The 21,449-nt window shown below is 49.9% G+C and overlaps 1 protein-coding gene across 1 annotated transcript; it reads right to left on the bottom strand.

Moving 5' to 3' along the window:
* Positions 1–1,397: 1,397 nt before the first annotated feature.
* On the bottom strand, positions 1,398–21,057 carry MFAP5 (microfibril associated protein 5). The gene is made up of 8 exons (XM_075612585.1): positions 20,962–21,057; positions 18,235–18,294; positions 17,422–17,463; positions 9,629–9,664; positions 4,733–4,768; positions 4,292–4,379; positions 2,502–2,575; positions 1,398–2,314 (listed from the first exon to the last, which is right to left on the bottom strand). Exons 2-8 carry the CDS (start codon positions 18,290–18,292, stop codon positions 2,217–2,219), a joined length of 432 nt encoding a protein of 143 aa, XP_075468700.1. The 5' UTR covers positions 18,293–18,294; positions 20,962–21,057; the 3' UTR covers positions 1,398–2,216.
* Positions 21,058–21,449: the final 392 nt, after the last annotated feature.

Below are 21,449 nucleotides of genomic sequence, written 5' to 3'. Positions count from 1 at the left end.
GTCACAATTGTGTGTGTGGATGGAGTAGTAGAGTCACAGTTGTGTGTGTGGATGGAGCAGCAGAGACACAGTTGTGTGTGTGGATGGAGCAGCAGAGACACAGTTGTGTGTGTGGATGGAGCAGTACTGGAGTAGCAGTGACACAGTTGTGTGTATAGATGGAGCAGTACTGGAGTAGCAGAGACACAGCTGTGTGTGTGGATGGAGCAGTACTGGAGTAGCAGAGACACAGTTGTGCGTGTGGATGGAGCAGTACTGGAGTAGCAGAGACACAGTTGTGTGTGCATGTGGATGAAGCAGAACTGAAGTAGCAGAGACACAGTTGTGTGTGTGTGTGGATTGAGCAGTACTGGAGTAGCAGAGTCACAGTTGTGTGTATGGATGGAGCAGTACTCGAGTAGCAGAGACACAGCTGTGTGTGTGGATGAAGCAGTACTCAAGTAGTAGAGGTTGGTGCAGGTTGGAGGTGTAGAGACACAGCTGTGTGTGTGGGAGCAGGACTGAGGTGCACACAGCAGGTGTGCGGATGTGTGTTGTGTTGACACATTTTGTTTTGTGCGGGGGCTGTAGGGGGGATGTGAAACTGCAGGGGGGGGTTGTGTTTGCATGTGATCCACAAATACCCCCCTCCACCCCCCCCCCCCATCCCCCTAACAGAAGAAAACAATACAATCATTACATATAGATGGTTCACCCACGCACACAGCGCAAGGAGGGGTGCCGCTAGGGCGAAAGGGGCAAGGGGCAAACTGACATATCTGTCCTGCCCCCCCTGGCAGGGATGTTTGTGTCTTGGTACAAAGCAGCACTAAGCACCACCAAGGCCCAGATTGACTAAACAGTGCTATGCCACACGGCACCTTCTACTGAGCAGGTTGTAGGAACCTGAACATTTAGCACGGTTTAGTAGACATGGCCCCTCTGTAGGAATTATATTGTAGTTCAGTTCTGAATTATCCAGTCTTGAAATTCTGGACTAGAGCACTATATATTAGTAGGTGTGTGTGTGTGTGCGTGTGCACAGTATGTATATATATCATCAGTAACACTTTTGTTAGCGCATCTTGCAACACATTTCAAAGTTGTGTCCTAGTTCCATGCAGAGCAATGTATCTCAGGCCCCACAGGGATTAATCAGAGGGTTGTTGAGATGTACGTTATGTACCTAGAAACCGTGCAGACCCTCAGTATAGAGCGAGGGGAGGTGATATCCACTCATTGAATGAGACTAAAATCTTCTCCAGCGCGGGCAAACGGCTCCACAGCATACTGAATAAGAGCCTTAGTTTAACCAAGGTAAAAATAAAGATGGCCGAATCTGAAGTGTGTGTTATTCAGGGGGCTCTAGCTTGGCAGATGTGCTATCAGTGCGGAAGGATACACTCAGGAGCGGGAAATCGGTTTATATGGTGTTTATAGATACATTCCCCATTTAGTTGCGGGGTTAATCAAAGTTACACAGATATAGACAGGAATACTATGTGATATAGTCACTGAGAACAGGCAATAGGTTCCTCCTACACAGAGCTTGGCAGCTGAGCTTTCGCCATAAAGATGCCCATCTGTATCCAGCAGACAATGCCTGGACACATTGTTACCCCGTCAGCACTGGCTGGTTCAGCCCTTTTATTCCCACTACGGCTGCAACGCACTCAAGCCCAGATCCATACAAGGGTGTGTCCACATGAATGGGAGTGAAGGCGTGCTGCAACTTAGCTCCCCTTTGTGGATCTGAGCCTAAGAACCATCATAACAATGACATGTGATGTAATGCCCTGCAGGTCCCTAGGGCAGCAGGTGTTAACGCATCAATGCCGCCTACTCACATATGGCAGGGAGGATAGGAGTAGAAGAGAGGAGGGGTAGTGTTGGGGGTGAAGGTGTATAGAGCGGAGAGCTGTAGTATTGGGAGAGATGCAGTGTTTGGGGGGTGAGGGGGAGTGCAGTATTTGGGTGAGGTGAAGTATTAGGGAGAGCTGCAGTATGGGGGGGGGGGAGTGCAGTGTTTGGGGAAGGGGCAGTATTGGGGGGAACTGCAGTATGGGGGAGCTGCAGTATGGGGGAGTTTCAGGGTTTGGAGGGAGTTACAGTGTTCAGGGGGGAGGTGCAGTTTCGGGGAGCGAGGTGCAATACGAGGGGGAGGTGCAGCATTTGGGATGAGATTGCTGGGGAGATGCAGTATTGGGGGGAGGTACAGTATTAAGGGGTTGCTCCAGTTAGTTGTCTGCTGTGTCAGGAGTCGGTTTCTCTTCGGGGGTCTCTGGCTGGGGGAAGCGTCTCGGGGGGAGCCCGGCCTGCTGCCGACACTTCTCATCTATGGAGGGAGAAGGGGGAGAAGAGAAAATTACTATGGAGGAAAGAAGGGGGGAGAGGTGGGTCAGAGAGAGAGAGAGAGAGAGAATACATGAGGGGTGAAGGGAGGGAGATTGAGAGGGAGAGATAGACCAGGGAGAGAGATCTCCTGCCCCCCCCCCCCACCACACAGCAATGGAAGCACTCACCCTGCAACACCTCATCCTCCTTACACATGAGTCGGGTGCAGATCTCCTTGTTCACCATATAAACTCGACGCACACTGAGGAAAGAGCGTGAGAGAGGGGAAAGAGGGAAGAGAAGGAGGCAGTAAGAGGGAGAGGGGGTAGCAAGAGAAGGGGGGAAAGGAGGGAGCAAGAGAGAAAAGAGAATGAGAAGCAGATAAAGTGGGGCACAAGGGAAGGCCAACAGAGGGAGGAATTGAGAGAAAAAAAAGAAAGATGGAAAGTTAGAGAGGGCAAAGGAATGGAGACTTACAGAAAGGGTGCCGGGGTATCAGCCCGTCATTGGCCCTAATGTTCAGGGGTAAAAGGGCGCGGGGGAAGACTAATGCAGGTGAACAAGACATAACCACTGTTATGGCCTATGGGAGTTAGTACCTGGGGAGGTATGTGACTCTGCCACGGGGTGACCTGGGAATTTTACTCTGCCTCAGGGAGACCTGGGGTAGGAGCTGGGGATATCACTCTGCCTCTGGGAGATCTGGGCATGTCACTCTGCCTCAGGGAGACCTGGGGCAGGAGCTGGGGATGTCCCTCTGCCACAGGGAGACCTGGGAATTTTACTCTGCCTCAGGCTGACCTGGGGTAGGAGCTGGGGATATTACTCTGCCTCTGGGAGATCTGGGCATGTCACTCTGCCTCAGGGAGACCTGGGGCAGGAGCTGGGGATGTGGTTCGGCCTCTGGAAGACCTGGGACAGGAGCTGGGCCTGTCACTCTGCCTCTGGGAGATCTGGGCATGTCACTCTGCCTCAGGGAGACCTGGGGCAGGAGCTGGGGATGTCCCTCTGCCACAGGGAGACCTGGGAATTTTACTCTGCCTCAGGCTGACCTGGGGTAGGAGCTGGGGATATTACTCTGCCTCTGGGAGATCTGGGCATGTCACTCTGCCTCAGGGAGACCTGGGGCAGGAGCTGGGGATGTCCCTCTGCCACAGGGAGACCTGGGAATTTTACTCTGCCTCAGGCTGACCTGGGGTAGGAGCTGGGGATATTACTCTGCCTCTGGGAGATCTGGGCATGTCACTCTGCCTCAGGGAGACCTGGGGCAGGAGCTGGGGATGTGGTTCGGCCTCTGGAAGACCTGGGACAGGAGCTGGGCCTGTCACTCTGCCTCGGGAGACCTGGGAATGTCACTCTGCCTCAGGGAGACCTGGGGCTGGAGATGGGGCTGTCACTCTGCCTCGGGGAGACCTGGGAATGTCACTCTGCCTCAGGGAGACCTGGGGCAGGAGCTGGGCCTGTCACTCTGCCTCAGGGAGACCTGGGGCAGGAGCTGGGCCTGTCACTCTGCCTCAGGGAGACCTGGGAATGTCACTCTACCTCAGGGAGACCTGGGGCAGGAGCTGGGCCTGTCACTCTGCCTCGGGGAGACCTGGGAATGTCACTCTACCTCAGGGAGACCTGGGGCAGGAGCTGGGCCTGTCACTCTGCCTCAGGGAGACCTGGGAATGTCACTCTACCTCAGGGAGACCTGGGGCAGGAGCTGGGGATGTTACTCTGTCTCGGGAGACCTGGGAATGTCACTCTGCCTCAGGGAGACCTGGGGCAGGAGATGGGGCTGTCACTCTGCCTCGGGGAGATCAGGGGCATGAGCTGGGGATGTTACTCAGCCTCGGGAAAAACTGGGCAGGTGCTGGGGATGTCCCTCTGCCTCGGGGAGACCTGGAGTGGGATCTGGTGATGTCACTCTCCTTTGGGAAGACCCAGGGCAGGATGTGGCTTTGCCTCGGGGGGCCCTGCACACGGTTCATGTTACCTGGTCACACACAGGTTGCTGATACACTGCTTGACTGGTTTCTGCACAGAATAAACACGGGTGCAGGGATACTGAACTTCCTTACAGTCTGAGGGGGAGGCAGGGACGGGGAATATGCAGGGGGGAGGAAGGGGGAGAGACATACAATGAAAGAGACAGAAATAGGCAGATAGGGAGAAGGGAAAGGTGAAAAGATGAGAGAGGGAGAGAAAGAGAATGAGATGCTGAATGTTATTTTTTTCTTCTAGGCTGGGAATCACTAAGCGTCAATGCATTATCTTGAATTACAGTTAATGCCAAATTGGGAGCGATACCGACATCAACACTTCCCCTGTGAATTTCTTTATGTCCTATTTATACACACGCATGCACACACTCATGAACACACAGACACATGCACACACACAGTTCCTGTGTCTCCGGCCCTGGCAGTATACTCACCTCCTGGGCCTGGTGTTATATCACTATCAAGGTTATCTGTAACACAAATGCACAATGTTAATGACACAGACACACATGGCATATGTATCAAGGTAAATCTGGTGTAATTGTGAGGAAAAAACTCTGCACCATATTTATCAAAGGAAGAAATCCTGTTGATTTCAGTGGGACTTGTTTCTGTGACACACTCAGTGCTGGTATTTCAGTGGGACATGTTTCTGTGACACACACAGTGCAGGTATTTCAGTGGGACTTGTTTCTGTGACACACGCAGTGGTGGTATTTCAGTGGGACTTGTTTCTGTGACACACTCAGTGCTGGTATTTCAGTGGGACTTGTTTCTGTGACACACTCAGTGCTGGTATTTCTGTGGGACATGTTTCTGTGACACACTCAATGCTGGTATTTCAGTGGGACATGTTTCTGTGACACATGCAGTGCTGGTGTTTCAGTGGACATGTTTCTGTGACACACGCAGTGGTGGTATTTCAGTGGGACATGTTTCTGTGACACACACAGTGCTGGTATTTCAGTGGGACATGTTTCTGTGACACACGCAGTGCTGGTATTTCAGTGGGACATGTTTCTGTGACACACTCAGTGCTGGTATTTCAGTGGGACATGTTTCTGTGACACACGCAGTGGTGGTATTTCAGTGGGACATGTTTCTGTGACACACACAGTGCTGGTATTTCAGTGGGACATGTTTCTGTGACACACGCAGTGGTGGTATTTCAGTGGGACATGTTTCTGTGACACACTCAGTGCAGGTATTTCAGTGGGACTTGTTTCTGTGACACACGCAGTGCTGGTATTTCAGTGGGACATGTTTCTCTGACACACGCAGTGGTGGTATTTCAGTGGGACATGTTTCTGTGACACACACAGTACTGGTATTTCAGTGGGACATGTTTCTGTGACACACTCTGTGCTGGTATTTAGTGGAACATGTTTCTGTGACACACGCAGTGCTGGTATTTTAGTGGGACATGTTTCTGTGACACACGCAGTGCTGGTAATTTAGTGGGACATGTTTCTGTGACACACGCAGTGCTGATATTTTAGTGGGACATGTTTCTGTGACACGCAGTGGTGGTATTTCAGTGGGACATGTTTCTGTGACACACGCAGTGCTGGTATTTCAGTGGGACATGTTTCTGTGACACACTCAGTGCTGGTATTTCAGTGGGACATGTTTCTGTGACACACGCAGTGCTGGTATTTCAGTGGGACATGTTTCTGTGACACACGCAGTACTGGTATTTTAGTGGAGACATGTTTCTGTGACACACGCAGTGCTGGTATTTCAGTGGGACTTGTTTCTGTGACACACGCAGTGGTGGTATTTCAGTGGGACTTGTTTCTGTGACACACGCAGTGGTGGTATTTTAGTGAGACATGTTTCTGTGACACACGCAGTGGTGGTATTTCAGTGGGACATGTTTCTGTGACACACTCAGTGCTGGTATTTCAGTGGGACTTGTTTCTGTGACACACGCAGTGGTGGTATTCCAGTGGGACTTGTTTCTGTGACACACGCAGTGCTGGTATTTTAGTGGGACATGTTTCTGTGACACACGCAGTGCTGGTAATTTAGTGGGACATGTTTCTGTGACACACGCAGTGGTGGTATTTCAGTGGGACATGTTTCTGTGACACACGCAGTGCTGGTATTTCAGTGGGACATGTTTCTGTGACACACTCAGTGCTGGTATTTCAGTGGGACTTGTTTCTGTGACACACGCAGTGGTGGTATTCCAGTGGGACTTGTTTCTGTGACACACGCAGTGCTGGTATTTTAGTGGGACATGTTTCTGTGACACACGCAGTGCTGATATTTTAGTGGGACATGTTTCTGTGACACGCAGTGGTGGTATTTTAGTGGGACATGTTTCTGTGACACACGCAGTGCTGATATTTTAGTGGGACTTGTTTCTGTGACACACGCAGTGGTGGTATTTTAGTGAGACATGTTTCTGTGACACACGCAGTGGTGGTATTTCAGTGGGACATGTTTCTGTGACACACTCAGTGCTGGTATTTCAGTGGGACTTGTTTCTGTGACACACGCAGTGGTGGTATTCCAGTGGGACTTGTTTCTGTGACACACGCAGTGCTGGTATTTTAGTGGGACATGTTTCTGTGACACACGCAGTGCTGATATTTTAGTGGGACATGTTTCTGTGACACGCAGTGGTGGTATTTCAGTGGGACATGTTTCTGTGACACACGCAGTGCTGGTATTTCAGTGGGACATGTTTCTGTGACACACTCAGTGCTGGTATTTCAGTGGGACATGTTTCTGTGACACACGCTGTGCTGGTATTTCAGTGGGACATGTTTCTGTGACACACGCAGTGCTGGTATTTTAGTGGGACATGTTTCTGTGACACGCAGTGGTGGTATTTCAGTGGGACATGTTTCTGTGACACACTCAGTGCTGGTATTTCAGTGGGACTTGTTTCTGTGACACACGCAGTGGTGGTATTTCAGTGGGACTTGTTTCTGTGACACACGCAGTGGTGGTATTTTAGTGAGACATGTTTCTGTGACACACGCAGTGGTGGTATTTCAGTGGGACATGTTTCTGTGACACACTCAGTGCTGGTATTTCAGTGGGACTTGTTTCTGTGACACACGCAGTGGTGGTATTCCAGTGGAACTTGTTTCTGTGACACACGCAGTGGTGGTATTTCAGTGGGACTTGTTTCTGTGACACACGCAGTGGTGGTATTTTAGTGAGACATGTTTCTGTGACACACGCAGTGGTGGTATTTCAGTGGGACATGTTTCTGTGACACACTCAGTGCTGGTATTTCAGTGGGACTTGTTTCTGTGACACACGCAGTGGTGGTATTCCAGTGGGACTTGTTTCTGTGACACACGCAGTGCTGGTATTTTAGTGGGACATGTTTCTGTGACACACGCAGTGCTGATATTTTAGTGGGACATGTTTCTGTGACACGCAGTGGTGGTATTTCAGTGGGACATGTTTCTGTGACACACGCAGTGCTGGTATTTCAGTGGGACATGTTTCTGTGACACACTCAGTGCTGGTATTTCAGTGGGACATGTTTCTGTGACACACGCTGTGCTGGTATTTCAGTGGGACATGTTTCTGTGACACACGCAGTGCTGGTATTTTAGTGGAGACATGTTTCTGTGACACACGCAGTGCTGATATTTTAGTGGGACATGTTTCTGTGACACGCAGTGGTGGTATTTCAGTGGGACATGTTTCTGTGACACACTCAGTGCTGGTATTTCAGTGGGACTTGTTTCTGTGACACACGCAGTGGTGGTATTTCAGTGGGACTTGTTTCTGTGACACACGCAGTGGTGGTATTTTAGTGAGACATGTTTCTGTGACACACGCAGTGGTGGTATTTCAGTGGGACATGTTTCTGTGACACACTCAGTGCTGGTATTTCAGTGGGACTTGTTTCTGTGACACACGCAGTGGTGGTATTCCAGTGGAACTTGTTTCTGTGACACACGCAGTGGTGGTATTTCAGTGGGACATGTTTCTGTGACACACGCAGTGCTGGTATTTTAGTGGGACATGTTTCTGTGACACACGCAGTGCTGGTATTTCAGTGGGACATGTTTCTGTGACACACTCAGTGCTGGTATTTCAGTGGGACTTGTTTCTGTGACACACGCAGTGCTGGTGTTTCAGTGGGACTTGTTTCTGTGACAGACTCAGTGCTGGTATTTCAGTGGGACATGTTTCTGTGACACACACAGTGCTGGTATTTCAGTGGGACATGTTTCTGTGACACACTCAGTGCTGGTATTTCAGTGGGACATGTTTCTGTGACACACGCAGTGCTGGTATTTCAGTGGGACATGTTTCTGTGACACACTCAGTACTGGTATTTCAGTGGGACATGTTTCTGTGACACACCCAGTGCTGGTGTTTCAGTGGGACATGTTTCTGTGACACACGCAGTGCTGGTATTTCAGTGGGACATGTTTCTGTGACACACGCAGTGCTGGTATTTCAGTGGGACTTGTTTCTGTGACACACTCAGTGCTATGCCATTGTTACACACGCAGATACACAACTGTTATATATTATAAAACACTCACACATACAACTGTGCTAACTTGTAACACACATATACAAACTGTAACACTGTAACACACTGTAGCACATACACACATACACACCTGTGATACATTTTAACACATAGACACACAAGCACAGCTGTGGCACATTGTAACACAGACACCACTTGGACACATTGTAACATGCACACACACAACTGTGACATTGTAACACATACAGACACACACATGTTACATATTGTAACACAATCTCACACACACAACTATGACAACTTGTAACACACACGTACAAACACACCTGTGATATACTGTAAGACACACGAACACACAACTGTGGCACATTGTAACACACAACTGTGGCACATTGTAACACACACAAGTGTGACACATTGTAACGAAGACATAAAAGTGTCACATTGTAATACACACACACAGACATAACTGTGACACATTGGAACACACACACAATTGTTACACCATGAAACACACAGACTCAAAACAGTGACATGTGGTTACACATACAATTGTACAGTACAATGGAATTACACTCAAGTGAGATTCTACACAGACACAGTGATGTGAGAGAACAACACACAGACATACAATGTGACAGTGAGCATCACACACACACCTGTGACAGAAAAGTAACATATGAGACAAACAGTAAAGCTAATACAAGATGTGAAACATACTAACACACACGTTTATATGCTGTTCAAATCATACACACACTCCCTCATGCACATGCATATACACACTGCATGCAAACGCACATACACATGCACATATACTGACATATGCACTTACACACACTCACACACTCACCTGCACCCTGATTTGTGGTGTCGGACCCTCCATCATCTGAAACCCAAATAAATGTCACATTCAGCAGCACGCCTCACAGATAAAGCCTGCTGCCTTCCTACACAGCTATCTGTCACTGCAAGAGACACAGCTATCTGTCACTGCAAGAGACACAGCTATCTGTCACTGCAAGAGACACAGCTATCTGTCACTGCAAGAGACAATGCAATCTGCCATTGTAAGTTACATAGCTATCTGTCACTGTGTATAGCACAGCAATCTTCTACTGTAGGAGATATATCTATATCTCACCGCTATCTCTTGCTATGTACAGCTGTACAATGCATAGCTATCTCTCAATGTGGATAAACAGCTCTCTGTACATACAGCTGTCACTCTGCCTCAGTGACTGTAATCCCAGCTGTGTCCACAGGGCGGTGACAAATACCAAAGGAAACAAGGCAGAGGCTAGATCGTCTGACAACCACAGGGTCTGTGCATCTCACATAGTATCCCCCCTCTCCTTACACTCCTTCCTTTCACATCTACCCTTCTCTTCCTGCACATCCTTCCCCCACACCTCACACTGTATATCCACCATCTTACAATGTACCCTATTTTCTCTGCATTCCCCCCACATCTAACACGGTATCTCCCTCTCCCTGCATACCCCCACATCTCACACTGTATCCCTCTCTCCCTGCACCTCTAAAACCTCTTACACTGTACCCCTTTCCCTTCTTACCCCCACATACCACTCTATAACCCCCCTCTCCCTGCACTGCCCCTCATAACTCACAGTGTACCCCCTCCCTGCACCCGCACATCTTACCAAGTATGCCCTCTCTTTGCACCACCCCCATCTCACTGTACCCCCTCTCCCTGCATACCCCCTCCATATCTCACACTGTAAACCCTTTTCCTGCATACCCCATCTCACACTTCATCCCCCTCTTCCTGCACCCCACAAAACCTCTTACACTGTACCCCCTTTCCCTGCATACCCCCACATACCACTCCATATTTCCCCTCTCCCTGCACTGCCCCTATATCTCACACTGTACCCCCTCTCCCTGTATCCGCACATCTTACCAAGTACCCCCTCTCTTTGCACCCCCACCCCATCTTACACTGTACACACTTCTCTCTGCATAACCCCCACATCTCACACTGTATCCCCCTCTTTCTGCACCCCCAAAAATCTTTTACACTGTACCCCCTTTCCCTGCATAACCCCACATCTCACTCGATATCCCCCTCTCCCTGCACTGCCCCCCCCCCACATCTCACATTGTACCCTCTTCTCTCTGCATACCCTCCACATCTCACACTGTACCCTCTCCTCTCTGCATACCCTCCACATCTCACACTGTACCCACTCTTCCTGCATACCCCCCACATCTCACAATGTATCTCCCTCTACCTGCATACCCCCACATCTCACAGCATATTACCCCTCTTCCTGCACCCCCAAACCTCTTGCACTGTACCCCTTTCCCTGCACACCCCCACATCTCACACTGTACCCTCTTCTATCTGCTTACCTCCACATCTTACATCTCACACTGTACCCTCTTCTATCTGCTTACCTCCACATCTTACATCTCACACTGTACCCGCTTTTCCTGCATACCCCCACATCTCACACTGTACCCCATCTCCCTGCATATCCCTGCATATCCCACTCATCTCACACTGTACCCCATCTCCCTGCATATCCCTGCATATCCCACTCATCTCACACTGTACCCCATCTCCCTGCATATCCCACTCATCTCACACTGTACCACATCTCCCTGCATATCCCACTCATCTCACACTGTACCCCATCTCCCTGCATATCCCACTTATCTCACACTGTACCCTATCTCCCTGCATATCCCACTCATCTCACACTGTACCCTATCTCCCTGCATATCCCACTCATCTCACACTGTACCCCATCTCCCTGCATATCCCACTTATCTCACACTGTACCCTATCTCCCTGCATATCCCACTCATCTCACACTGTACCCTATCTCCCTGCATATCCCACTCATCTCACACTGTACCCTATCTCCCTGCATATCCCACTCATCTCACACTGTACCCTATCTTCCTGCATATCCCACTCATCTCACACTGTACCCTATCTCCCTGCATATCCCACTCATCTCACACTGTACCCTATCTCCCTGCATATCCCACTCATCTCACACTGTATCCTATCTCCCTGCATATCCCACTCATCTCACACTGTACCCCCTTTCCTTGCATCTCCCCACATCTCATACTACACCCCCTCTCTGTGCACCACCACACCCTACATTTCACACTGTATCCCTCTCCCTGCACCCCTCCCCCACATCTCACACTGTATCCCCCTCTCCCTGCATCCGCCTCCCCACATCTTACACTGTACTCCCTCACCCTGCACCCCCCCACATCTCACACTGTATCCCCCTCTCCCTGCATCCGCCTCCCCACATCTTACACTATACTCCCTCTCCCTGCACCCCCCCCCCACATCTCACACTGTATCCCCCTCTCCCTGCATCTGCCTCCCCACATCTTACACTGTACTCCCTCTCACTTCACCCCTCCCCCCACATCTTACACTGTATCCCCCTCTCCCTGCATCCGCCTCCCCACATCTTACACTGTACTCCCTCTCCCTGCACCCCCCCCCCACATCTTACACTGTACTCCCTCTCACTTCACCCCCCTCCCCCACATTTCACACTGTACTCCCTCTCACTTCACCCCCTCCCCCACATTTCACACTGTACTCCCTCTCACTTCACCCCCCTCCCCCACATTTCACACTGTTCTACCTCTCACTTCACCCCCCTCCCCCACATTTCACACTGTACTCCCTCTCACTTCACCCCCCCCCCACATCTTACACTGTACTCCCTCTTACTTCACCCCCTCCCCCACATTTCACACTGTACTACCTCTCACTTCACCCCCCCCCCACATCTTACACTGTACTCCCTCTCACTTCACCCCCCTCCCCCACATTTCACACTGTACTCCCTCTCACTTCACCCCCCCCCACATCTTACACTGTACTCCCTCTCACTTCACCCCACCCATCTTACACTGTACTCCCTCTCACTTCACCCCCCCCCACATTTCACACTGTACTCCCTCTCACTTCACCCCCCCCCCACATCTTACACTGTACTCCCTCTCACTTCACCCCCCCCCACATCTTACACTGTACTCCTTCTCACTTCACCCCCCCCCCACATCTTACACTGTACTCCCTCTCCCTGCACCCCCCTCCCCCACATTTCACAGTGTACCCGCTGTCTCCGCACACATGTAACCTCCCTGCCCGGCTTCTGGTGAGATTACATCGATGTGTTATGTATGGCTACTCCATGTGGGTTACCCTGACTCAGGCTGGATACAGGCGGCTGGGCGATGAGGTAGCAAGGTTGTAGAATAATGGGCGCCAGGAACGTTTGTCATACAACAGTCTTTTATTCAGGTCCCCAGACACGGGGACCGCACACCAAACTCTATACAACGCTGTGCAGTTTCTTTATTGTTATCGATACTTTGTGCTTCCATGAACGCCCACTCAACACTCAGAGGGAGGTACGTCTCTTAGTTGCTTACCTGTTCTGAGACCCGGGCCACCTTCCATTTCTGTTTGGGATACCCCTCAGTATCTCAGTAACGCTATACCCATTGGGGCTCCTAGCGGGCCCTGTACAAGTGACCCTGAGAGGACTGTTAATGGTTAGATCCGATCCACCAGCACCCAGGAGTCCTCGTTACGGAGGTCCCCTGTGGCATGTCACTTTCACACTTCAAAGCTTATATTGGACTCCCTGAGTTTTCTTCTGGGATCCTAACTTAAAGGGTACGTTCCCTATCTATAACATAATAAACAGGGGGTTCTGGTCTGTACTATCACTTTATAAACGTTACTTATCCACTCTCCCTCAGGCTTCTCCACTCAACCTCCTGGAACCTAACCTCGAACTTTCCCCTCCCCTTATATACTCTCTGTGATGTCATGATCCCATGACAACATGATGGGGCCCGGTACACGCTAACCATATAGTACAAGTAACGCTTTAGAGCACGGGTTACATTCTCCCCTAGCTAAACCCAATGTTGACCCCAACATTGCATATACACACACATCAATAATGCCAAAATAAATATGTATTATATAATATATAAATATATATACACACAATCTGTAATAACATGTAATACTTTTACACAGGAGCATATTCAAACTTGAGCACCTAACCTTATCCAGGTATCTGCACTATATACACATTGATTGTACAGCAAATGCGTACTCTATTATATTACCACATCCCATAATGTAATGGATGTGGGGTACATGGCAGTAGGAGCAGAACACAGTATATCTCCGGTCCCGAAGACGGTAGTGTAGTACACATGAAACCAAAGTGAGAATAATCATTACTGTAGTGACATCTGACTCAGATGGGATCAGACACTCACTAGCGCATAGGTGAGTAGTAACACACAGGGCTACCAGTAATGGGCTGGATCGGCTTCCTAACCAAACCACCCTTGCCATCAATTACTTCCACATAGTGAATCCACCTGGATTTTCTGCACGCAGGGCATGCCCACACTGAGAAATGTGAGCCCTAGCTTTACATTGTAACCAATGTTTCCTGAACATGTCTACTATATCCATAGAATCTCCAGGCACATAGGGGTACTCATAACCCCAGGTGTCCTTGACCGGATCCCGAATCATGTGAACAGCCTAACTCAGCCGGGTTTGTTTACGGCCCATCAGAGCTCTGGGCAGGACCCAGAGTAATAGCTCCACTTTGGGAAGCTCAGCCATAACCTTGTTCAACTGTACATCGTCACTGAAAAATAAACAATCATCTTCTTCCTTAGTGTGCCCTGTATAGGTAGGATGACCATGTTTGTCCCGGCAAAAACTGGGACATGTCCCACATGCGCAGTTGGCACTCGCTGGCTGCGCATGCGCGAAGAGCGCTTGCCGGCCACGTATGTGTGATCGGCACTTGCCGGCTACTCGTTCGCATGCGCGATCGGCGTTTGCTGGTCGCGCATGAGCAACCAGCAATCGTGTATGTGCGGTTATCAAGTGCCGATCGCACATGCGCGGCCAACGGGATTGAAAAACCGGGACAGAACCCCAAAAAGTCGGGACAGAGCCGTAAAAAACAGGACTGTCCCGGCTAAACCGGGACATCTGGTCACCCTATATATAGGTCCAATTTTCCACTTGAGAGATTATAGGGCCCCGCACCATTCGTGACACCATTCGTGACACCATTCGTGTCATACCAACTTCTGGGGACCATCCTGCAGCAAATCCATGCTGCCATGGGACTTCCTCTGGTCGGGTTTCTCCAGACTCCGGAGCGGCTGGGTAAACACAGCAGCCACCGGGCATTTTCCTATGGAAGGGAGAGAAGGCATTCCATTTTTGAAATCACTAGAAGCCACACGAGCTCCGATAGCAACAGAGCAAACCACATCAATCAGGCCCTCAGGTTCCACCACCTGCGGAACCTCTGGTGGATCCTCAATCACTTCCAGGATAGCGTTGCCCTCCAGCGGTGCCACCGAAAAGGGACTCTAGAGGCATCTCAGGAACCATAGGCATAGATATGGCATTGCTCCTCTCTTCTGGGGTGAAACACATGGGTTTGCGCACTTCCGCCAATCCAGGTTGACTGGTATAGGGAAGAGGCACATCAGGTTCTGCAGGATTTTCTGGGGCAGATCTGTCCGTTTTGCTCGGGTCCCCACTCTCTTGGGCAGAGTCGATCCATGACTCCACTGTCCAATGGACATGCGGCCGCATGTAAGGTAATCCACACGCCACACACTTGGCAGTACTATACAAGGCTCCTCCTGGACGTCGACCTAAAGCTTGGCATCGCCCTGGCCGCTAAGTGAACTCGTCTTCAGTTGCAAGATGCTATAGGCCCCACGCACTCAAACACAATGAGCCCTGCCTTCTCAAGCCAACATCAGAAACCATCCTGGCTTCAGCCAGGACAACCGTAGGGGCAGGAGGAGTGAACACTGCCCCCCCCCCTAAGGCCTTGGCCATGTTTAGCGCTTGCTGGCGGAAGCGTGCTGACGCGCGCTCCCACTCAGCACTGAGCCCCTACAGCCGCAATTAGAGCGGCTTTAGTAGGGGCTCACCTGCGTTTCCGCGCGCTTGTGGAAGCGCAGGTCTTAGGGGAATTTTAAATTCCCCCGCTTGCCGGCGCGACAGGCCGGTCACGTGAGCGGTTCGCCCAATGAGGGTGAACCAGCTCCGTGACGTCACTGGCCCGCCCCCGGCCCGCCCCCTGACGGCTGCTGACAGTGCGTGCGGTAAGCAACCGCAAGGCCAGGGAAAGCACCCGCTTTCCCTGCGCCTCAGCGTGCCTCAGCACGCCAGCAGGGAGCATGGCCGAGGCCTAAAGCAGCCACGGCTCCAACCAGGCAAGAATTGACCCCACCACAGTGGTTGCGGCCGATATGGAGCAGTGAATTAAACTGCACTATTGCTGAAATCCCATATGAAAGATTAAACTTGTGAAAGGCAAATTGCTGTCTGTCCTACCACCGCTGATCTCTGTCCTGCGAGCTAAATTAATCTGATCAGACTTTAACTGCACGGTCACCGAAAATTAGGTGGATTTAACGTACAGACTTAGTTAAAGCTGCAGTCTCACTGAGACTGTTCCAAATCTATTATTACAGACCGCTGGCTCTAAAAGGGGTTAAACTGTGCTTCTGCCCCTTTAACCTACGGAGCTGCGCTCCTACCCCTGCACCGATTCTGTAACACCTTGGTGCAGAAGTCTTCTTACTATGGCCACTGCAGGCATGCTGAGGACAGGCCCCTCTAGGTGCCTAACACGCATGTCACGTGGTCACCAGGTTCCCCTCCGGCGGCGAACAGGGTACTAGCCTAGCTCCAGCTTAGTCGTCAATTGCTCCCTCCTCTGAGGAGACCCATTGGATGACACATCCCTGCCAATAAAAGTAGGGGGGGGGTCCCATGGAGTTCACACCCCCATTCCCCCCTCATCTGTCCAAGCCACAACAGGGGAGGGGATGCAAGAGATATCTAGGATGATGGGGGGGGGGGGGTGGTGGGGTGGGGGGAGCAGGGAGCCTAATGTCAGGGCAACCTTAGCCCCGCAGATCCTCGATCACCTGGAGTGCTCCGACAGAGCCTCGCTTCCACCCCCTCTCCGCCCAAAACGCAGGGCAACTGCTGCTGCAGCCCGCCTCCGTCCTGGGAACAGGCCCTAGTCTGGAGCTGGTAACAGAGCTCCTGCACCCGGGACAGACACTGAGAATGCACAGAGAGGGGTGCGGCATGATCTCCCCGCCCCTCACTTCCTGCCTTTAACTCCTCCAGCAGGCCCCTTGCCCCCTCTGGGGTGTCGCCGTTGACCAAGAGGGGAGGGAGGGGGCAGGAGGAAAAGGTGGGGGTTGGGTGAGCCTGGGCCTTGCGGTCATGCCACGCTTTGCCTAAGGCTCTATGCTTTCTTTATGTGTTATATTATTACTGTATATCATGTGTATTACTGCTGGGAAGCGCTATATATAAATAAAGATATACATACATACATCCCCAGTCAGTCTCCCCACCCCTCACGGCTCACACTGTATCTCCCCTTTCCCTGCACCCCACCCCCACATTTCAAATGGTATCCCCCCTGTCTGCACGCCCCCCCCCATTACACTATATTCCCCCCTCTCTCAATATTGCACAGTGCTTACTGCCATTACTATATACATATTGTATGACTAACATTGTACGATTATATGTGCACTCACCGACATCCCTCCTGCTGATCACACCCCCCTCCGCCGGCACGGCTGCAAAAAAAACGGCATATGTCATTTATAGAAATCTCTAAAGAATTACAGATCCAGGAATTACAAATACTCTTTATTTGAATATTTTGCGCTGTGTTTAATTTGAATATTTAGCGCTGTGTTTAATTTGAATATTTTGCGCTGTGTTTAATTTGAATATTTTGCGCTGTGTTTAATTTGAATATTTTGCGCTGTGTTTAATTTAGTGTCTTTTTCCCCCCATTGTATGTGCATCGATCTATCGCTCTCCTTCCCTCTTTGTCATCCCCCCTCTCTCTCATTCCCCCTCTCTCTCTCTCTCTCTCGTTTCCCTCTCTCCAAGGTCGCATGTCGGGGGATTTTTATGCAGAGCTGTTAATGAATACAGTGAAAATGCCAGATTTTTACTGTGTCATTTTGCATGCTGCTTCCGGGCGACTTCCTGGGGAATAGGGTTGCCACGTGGCTTCTCCAAAAATACTGGACTCAATGGTGAAAGGTGCGTCAGGTCACTATGTCCAGGGAGGAAAATACCGGACACATACATGTCCAGTATTACAGTACCTCTCATTTTTTGCTGGACAGAGTGTCCAAATACAGGATCGTCCAGTTCAATACCGGACACCTGGCAAACCTTCTGGGGAATAGGGACTTGAAGAAATGGGCCTGTATGTGAGGGTTCACCTGTCCGGAGAGTGATAGCTCAGTTGAACTCGTATTTATCTGCTCTCTTCCTGCCTTTTTGGAGGCCTCACATTTAGTCACCAAACCCAAAGCCTGCGTTAGACTCACCGACAAGAGCGATGTTCAGCAGTAAGAAGAACAGAAAACGTGAAGCTAATCCCAGCATGCCTGCAGGAGAAAGAGGGAGAGAGTGAGGACTGGATCAAGCACTACTGTAGCTTAGAGATTTTCAACAGGGGTTCCATGGGCATCCCTAAAGGGTTTCCTTTCGGGACACTGTCTTGTCCCATTCCACTTCCCCGTCTCGTCTCCTTACTGTCTTGGCCGCTTTTGCATTTCAATAGAGTAAAGAAAAGCCTTTTCTTTACTGTTAATTTTCACCTGTTTCTACCTGCTCTTATTTCCCAGTTCCTCTCAATATCCATTGCAACCAGATTTCCCTCTTACATACTCTGTATATAATATTTATTTTCTGTAGTTTTGCCATACCTGATGAAGGACCCAAAGAAAGCTTGTAACACATCAACGACTTGTTGGTCCAGTAAAAAGAATACCATCTATTCCCTCTCCCTCCTTTGTTACTACATGGAAGAAAGGACCATCACGGCCCCCCACCCTTGTTGGCCTGGTATTTTCACATGATTTCAAAATTGTACCAAATACATAAGAATTGACAATTAATCTGATCTCAGACGCGCTATTAGAGAGGGTTGGGGTTCCATACAATGCATCTGATCTCAGACGCGCTATTAGAGAGGGTTGGGGTTCCATACAATGCATCTGATCTCAGATGCGCTATTAGAGAGGTTGGGGTTCCTTACAATGCATCTGATCTCAGGCGCGCTATTAGAGAGGGTTGGGGTTCCTTACAATGCATCTGATCACAGACGCGCTATTAGAGGGTTGGGGTTCCTTACAATGCATCTGATCACAGACGCGCTATTAGAGAGGGTTGGGGTTCCTTACAATGCATCTGATCTCAGACGTGCTATTAGAGAGGGTTGGGGTTCCTTACAATGCATCTGATCTCAGACGCGCTATTAGAGAGGGTTGGGGTTCCTTACAATGCATCTGATCTCAGACGAGCTATTAGAGAGGGTTGGAGTTCCTTACAATGCATCTGATCTCAGGCGTGCTATTAGAGAGGGTTGGGGTTCCTCACAATGTATCTGATCTCAGACGCGCTATTAGAGAGGGTTGGGGTTCCTCACAAAGCATCTGATCACAGACGCGCTATTAGAGAGGGTTGGGGTTCCTTACAATGCATCTGATCTCAGACGTGCTATTAGAGAGGGTTGGGGGTTCCTCACAATGCATCTGATCTCAGACATGCTATTAGAGAGGGTTGGGGTTCCTCACAATGCATCTGATCTCAGACGCGCTATTAGAGAGGGTTGGGGTACCTCACAATGCATCTGATCTCAGACGCGCTATTAGAGAGGGTTGGGGTTCCTCACAATGCATCTGATCACAGACGCGCTATTAGAGAGGGTTGGGGTTCCTCACAATGCATCTGATCACAGATGCGCTATTAGAGAGGGTTGGGGTTCCTCACAATGCATCTGATCACAGATGCGCTATTAGAGAGGGTTGGGGTTCCTTACAATGCATCTGATCTCAGACGCGATATTAGAGAGGGTTGGGGTTCCTCACAATGCATCTGATCACAGACGCGCTATTAGAGAGGGTTGGGGTTCCTTACAATGCATCTGATCTCAGACGCGCTATTAGAGAGGGTTGGGGTTCCTCACAATGTTCTGATCCCAGACGCGCTATTAGAGAGGGTTGGGGTTCCTTACAATGCATCTGATCTCAGACACGCTATTAGAGAGGGTTGGGGTTCCTTACAATGCATCTGATCTCAGACGTGCTATTAGAGAGGGTTGGGGATCCTTACAATGCATCTGATCTCAGACACGCTATTAGAGAGGGTGTTCCTTACAATTTCACAATATAATTATGGGGTTTCTTAAATCAACATAAGGTTAAATAAACACTGCTGTAGTGTTTTTTCTATGTGCTGTCAATCTTTTTTCCCTGGGCCCCCCTGCCGTCTGTTCCCCTCTCTGTGCCCCACAGCTCCTCTTACCTCGGCTCCGGCATCTGGGCGTCATGACGTCCCGTTACCATGGCAACGTGACGTCACATGACCTCGCGGAGTCATTTGACGCCACATTGCCATGGCGACGCGTCTCCAGAAGCCGTCTGAGCCAAGGTAAGTACAGCTTAGAGGCCTTCGCCGCTTCCCCGTCACTTAATTTAAATGCCTTCGTGAAGTGCGCGGGGCCTCTGTAAACTCCACGCTCCCCGCAGACAATCTCGCCCCCCAGTTTGCGCACCGCTGCTGTAGCTCAATATTTTCTCCTTTCTATTTTATTTTGGATTCTGTCTCGTATCTACGTTCCCTCTGCCTTTTACTCCCCCCCTCTTTTTATTCACACACCGTTTTCTGCTTTGCTACAGTATGTCTTAACCCTACTTTTCTCCCTCCATCCCTGCTCTGTGACATTCTCTCTGTTTTTCTCTCTGGTATTTGCCTCTCCTCATCATTTCCCTTCATTATTTCTGTGTTGGCTTTCTCTACATCTCGCCTCTCTACAATCCTCTCTCCTGTCTTCTGCTTCTCTCCTTTCTGCAGCCTCTGTCTTTCATCTCCACTCTCCCTCTCTCCTCCTCCATCCATCCCATCTCTCTCCCCCCTCCATCCATCCCATCTCTCTCTCCCCCCCCCCTCCATCCATCCCATCTCTCTCTCCCCCCCCCCCCCCTCTCTCTTTCTGTCTATATCCGAGCTTTGATGCAGTTTGTATATAGGAATCACACAGCAATACTTACTGACTTCTCTGTCTCAGCCTCTGGGTCTCTTTTGCTATATGCCTGTCCCACTCTCTCTTATTCTCCTCTGTCCCCTTGCACTACTCCCCTTGCTTCCCCCCCCCCCCCCACCCCCACCTCATTTTTGTCTTTTTTCCAGTATTTCTGGGATTACGGGCCACACCCAGAGATTCAAAAATATTTGTGGCGTATAGCAGCTGCTTCGATTTACACAAGATCTGTCTCCTCACTCTCACATAGTGTGTGTATGTATGTACAGTATGTATGTATATATATATATATATATATATATATATATATATATATATATATATATATATATATATATATATATATATATATATATATATATATAGGGATAGGAGAAGGTGTGATCCATTGCTAATAGCACTGTCTTTAAGTGGTATGATTGTTCAAGTCCCAGTGTTAGTTTCATGTGACCTTCGCAGAGTCACTATGTGTCACTGGGAATTGTGTATCCATAATCC

The sequence above is a fragment of the Ascaphus truei genome, chromosome 8 (genome assembly GCF_040206685.1).
Source record: "Ascaphus truei isolate aAscTru1 chromosome 8, aAscTru1.hap1, whole genome shotgun sequence".
NCBI lineage: Eukaryota > Metazoa > Chordata > Amphibia > Anura > Ascaphidae > Ascaphus > Ascaphus truei.
Note: the sequence above shows the minus strand (reverse complement) of the source record. Positions and strands in the feature narration are given on the sequence as shown.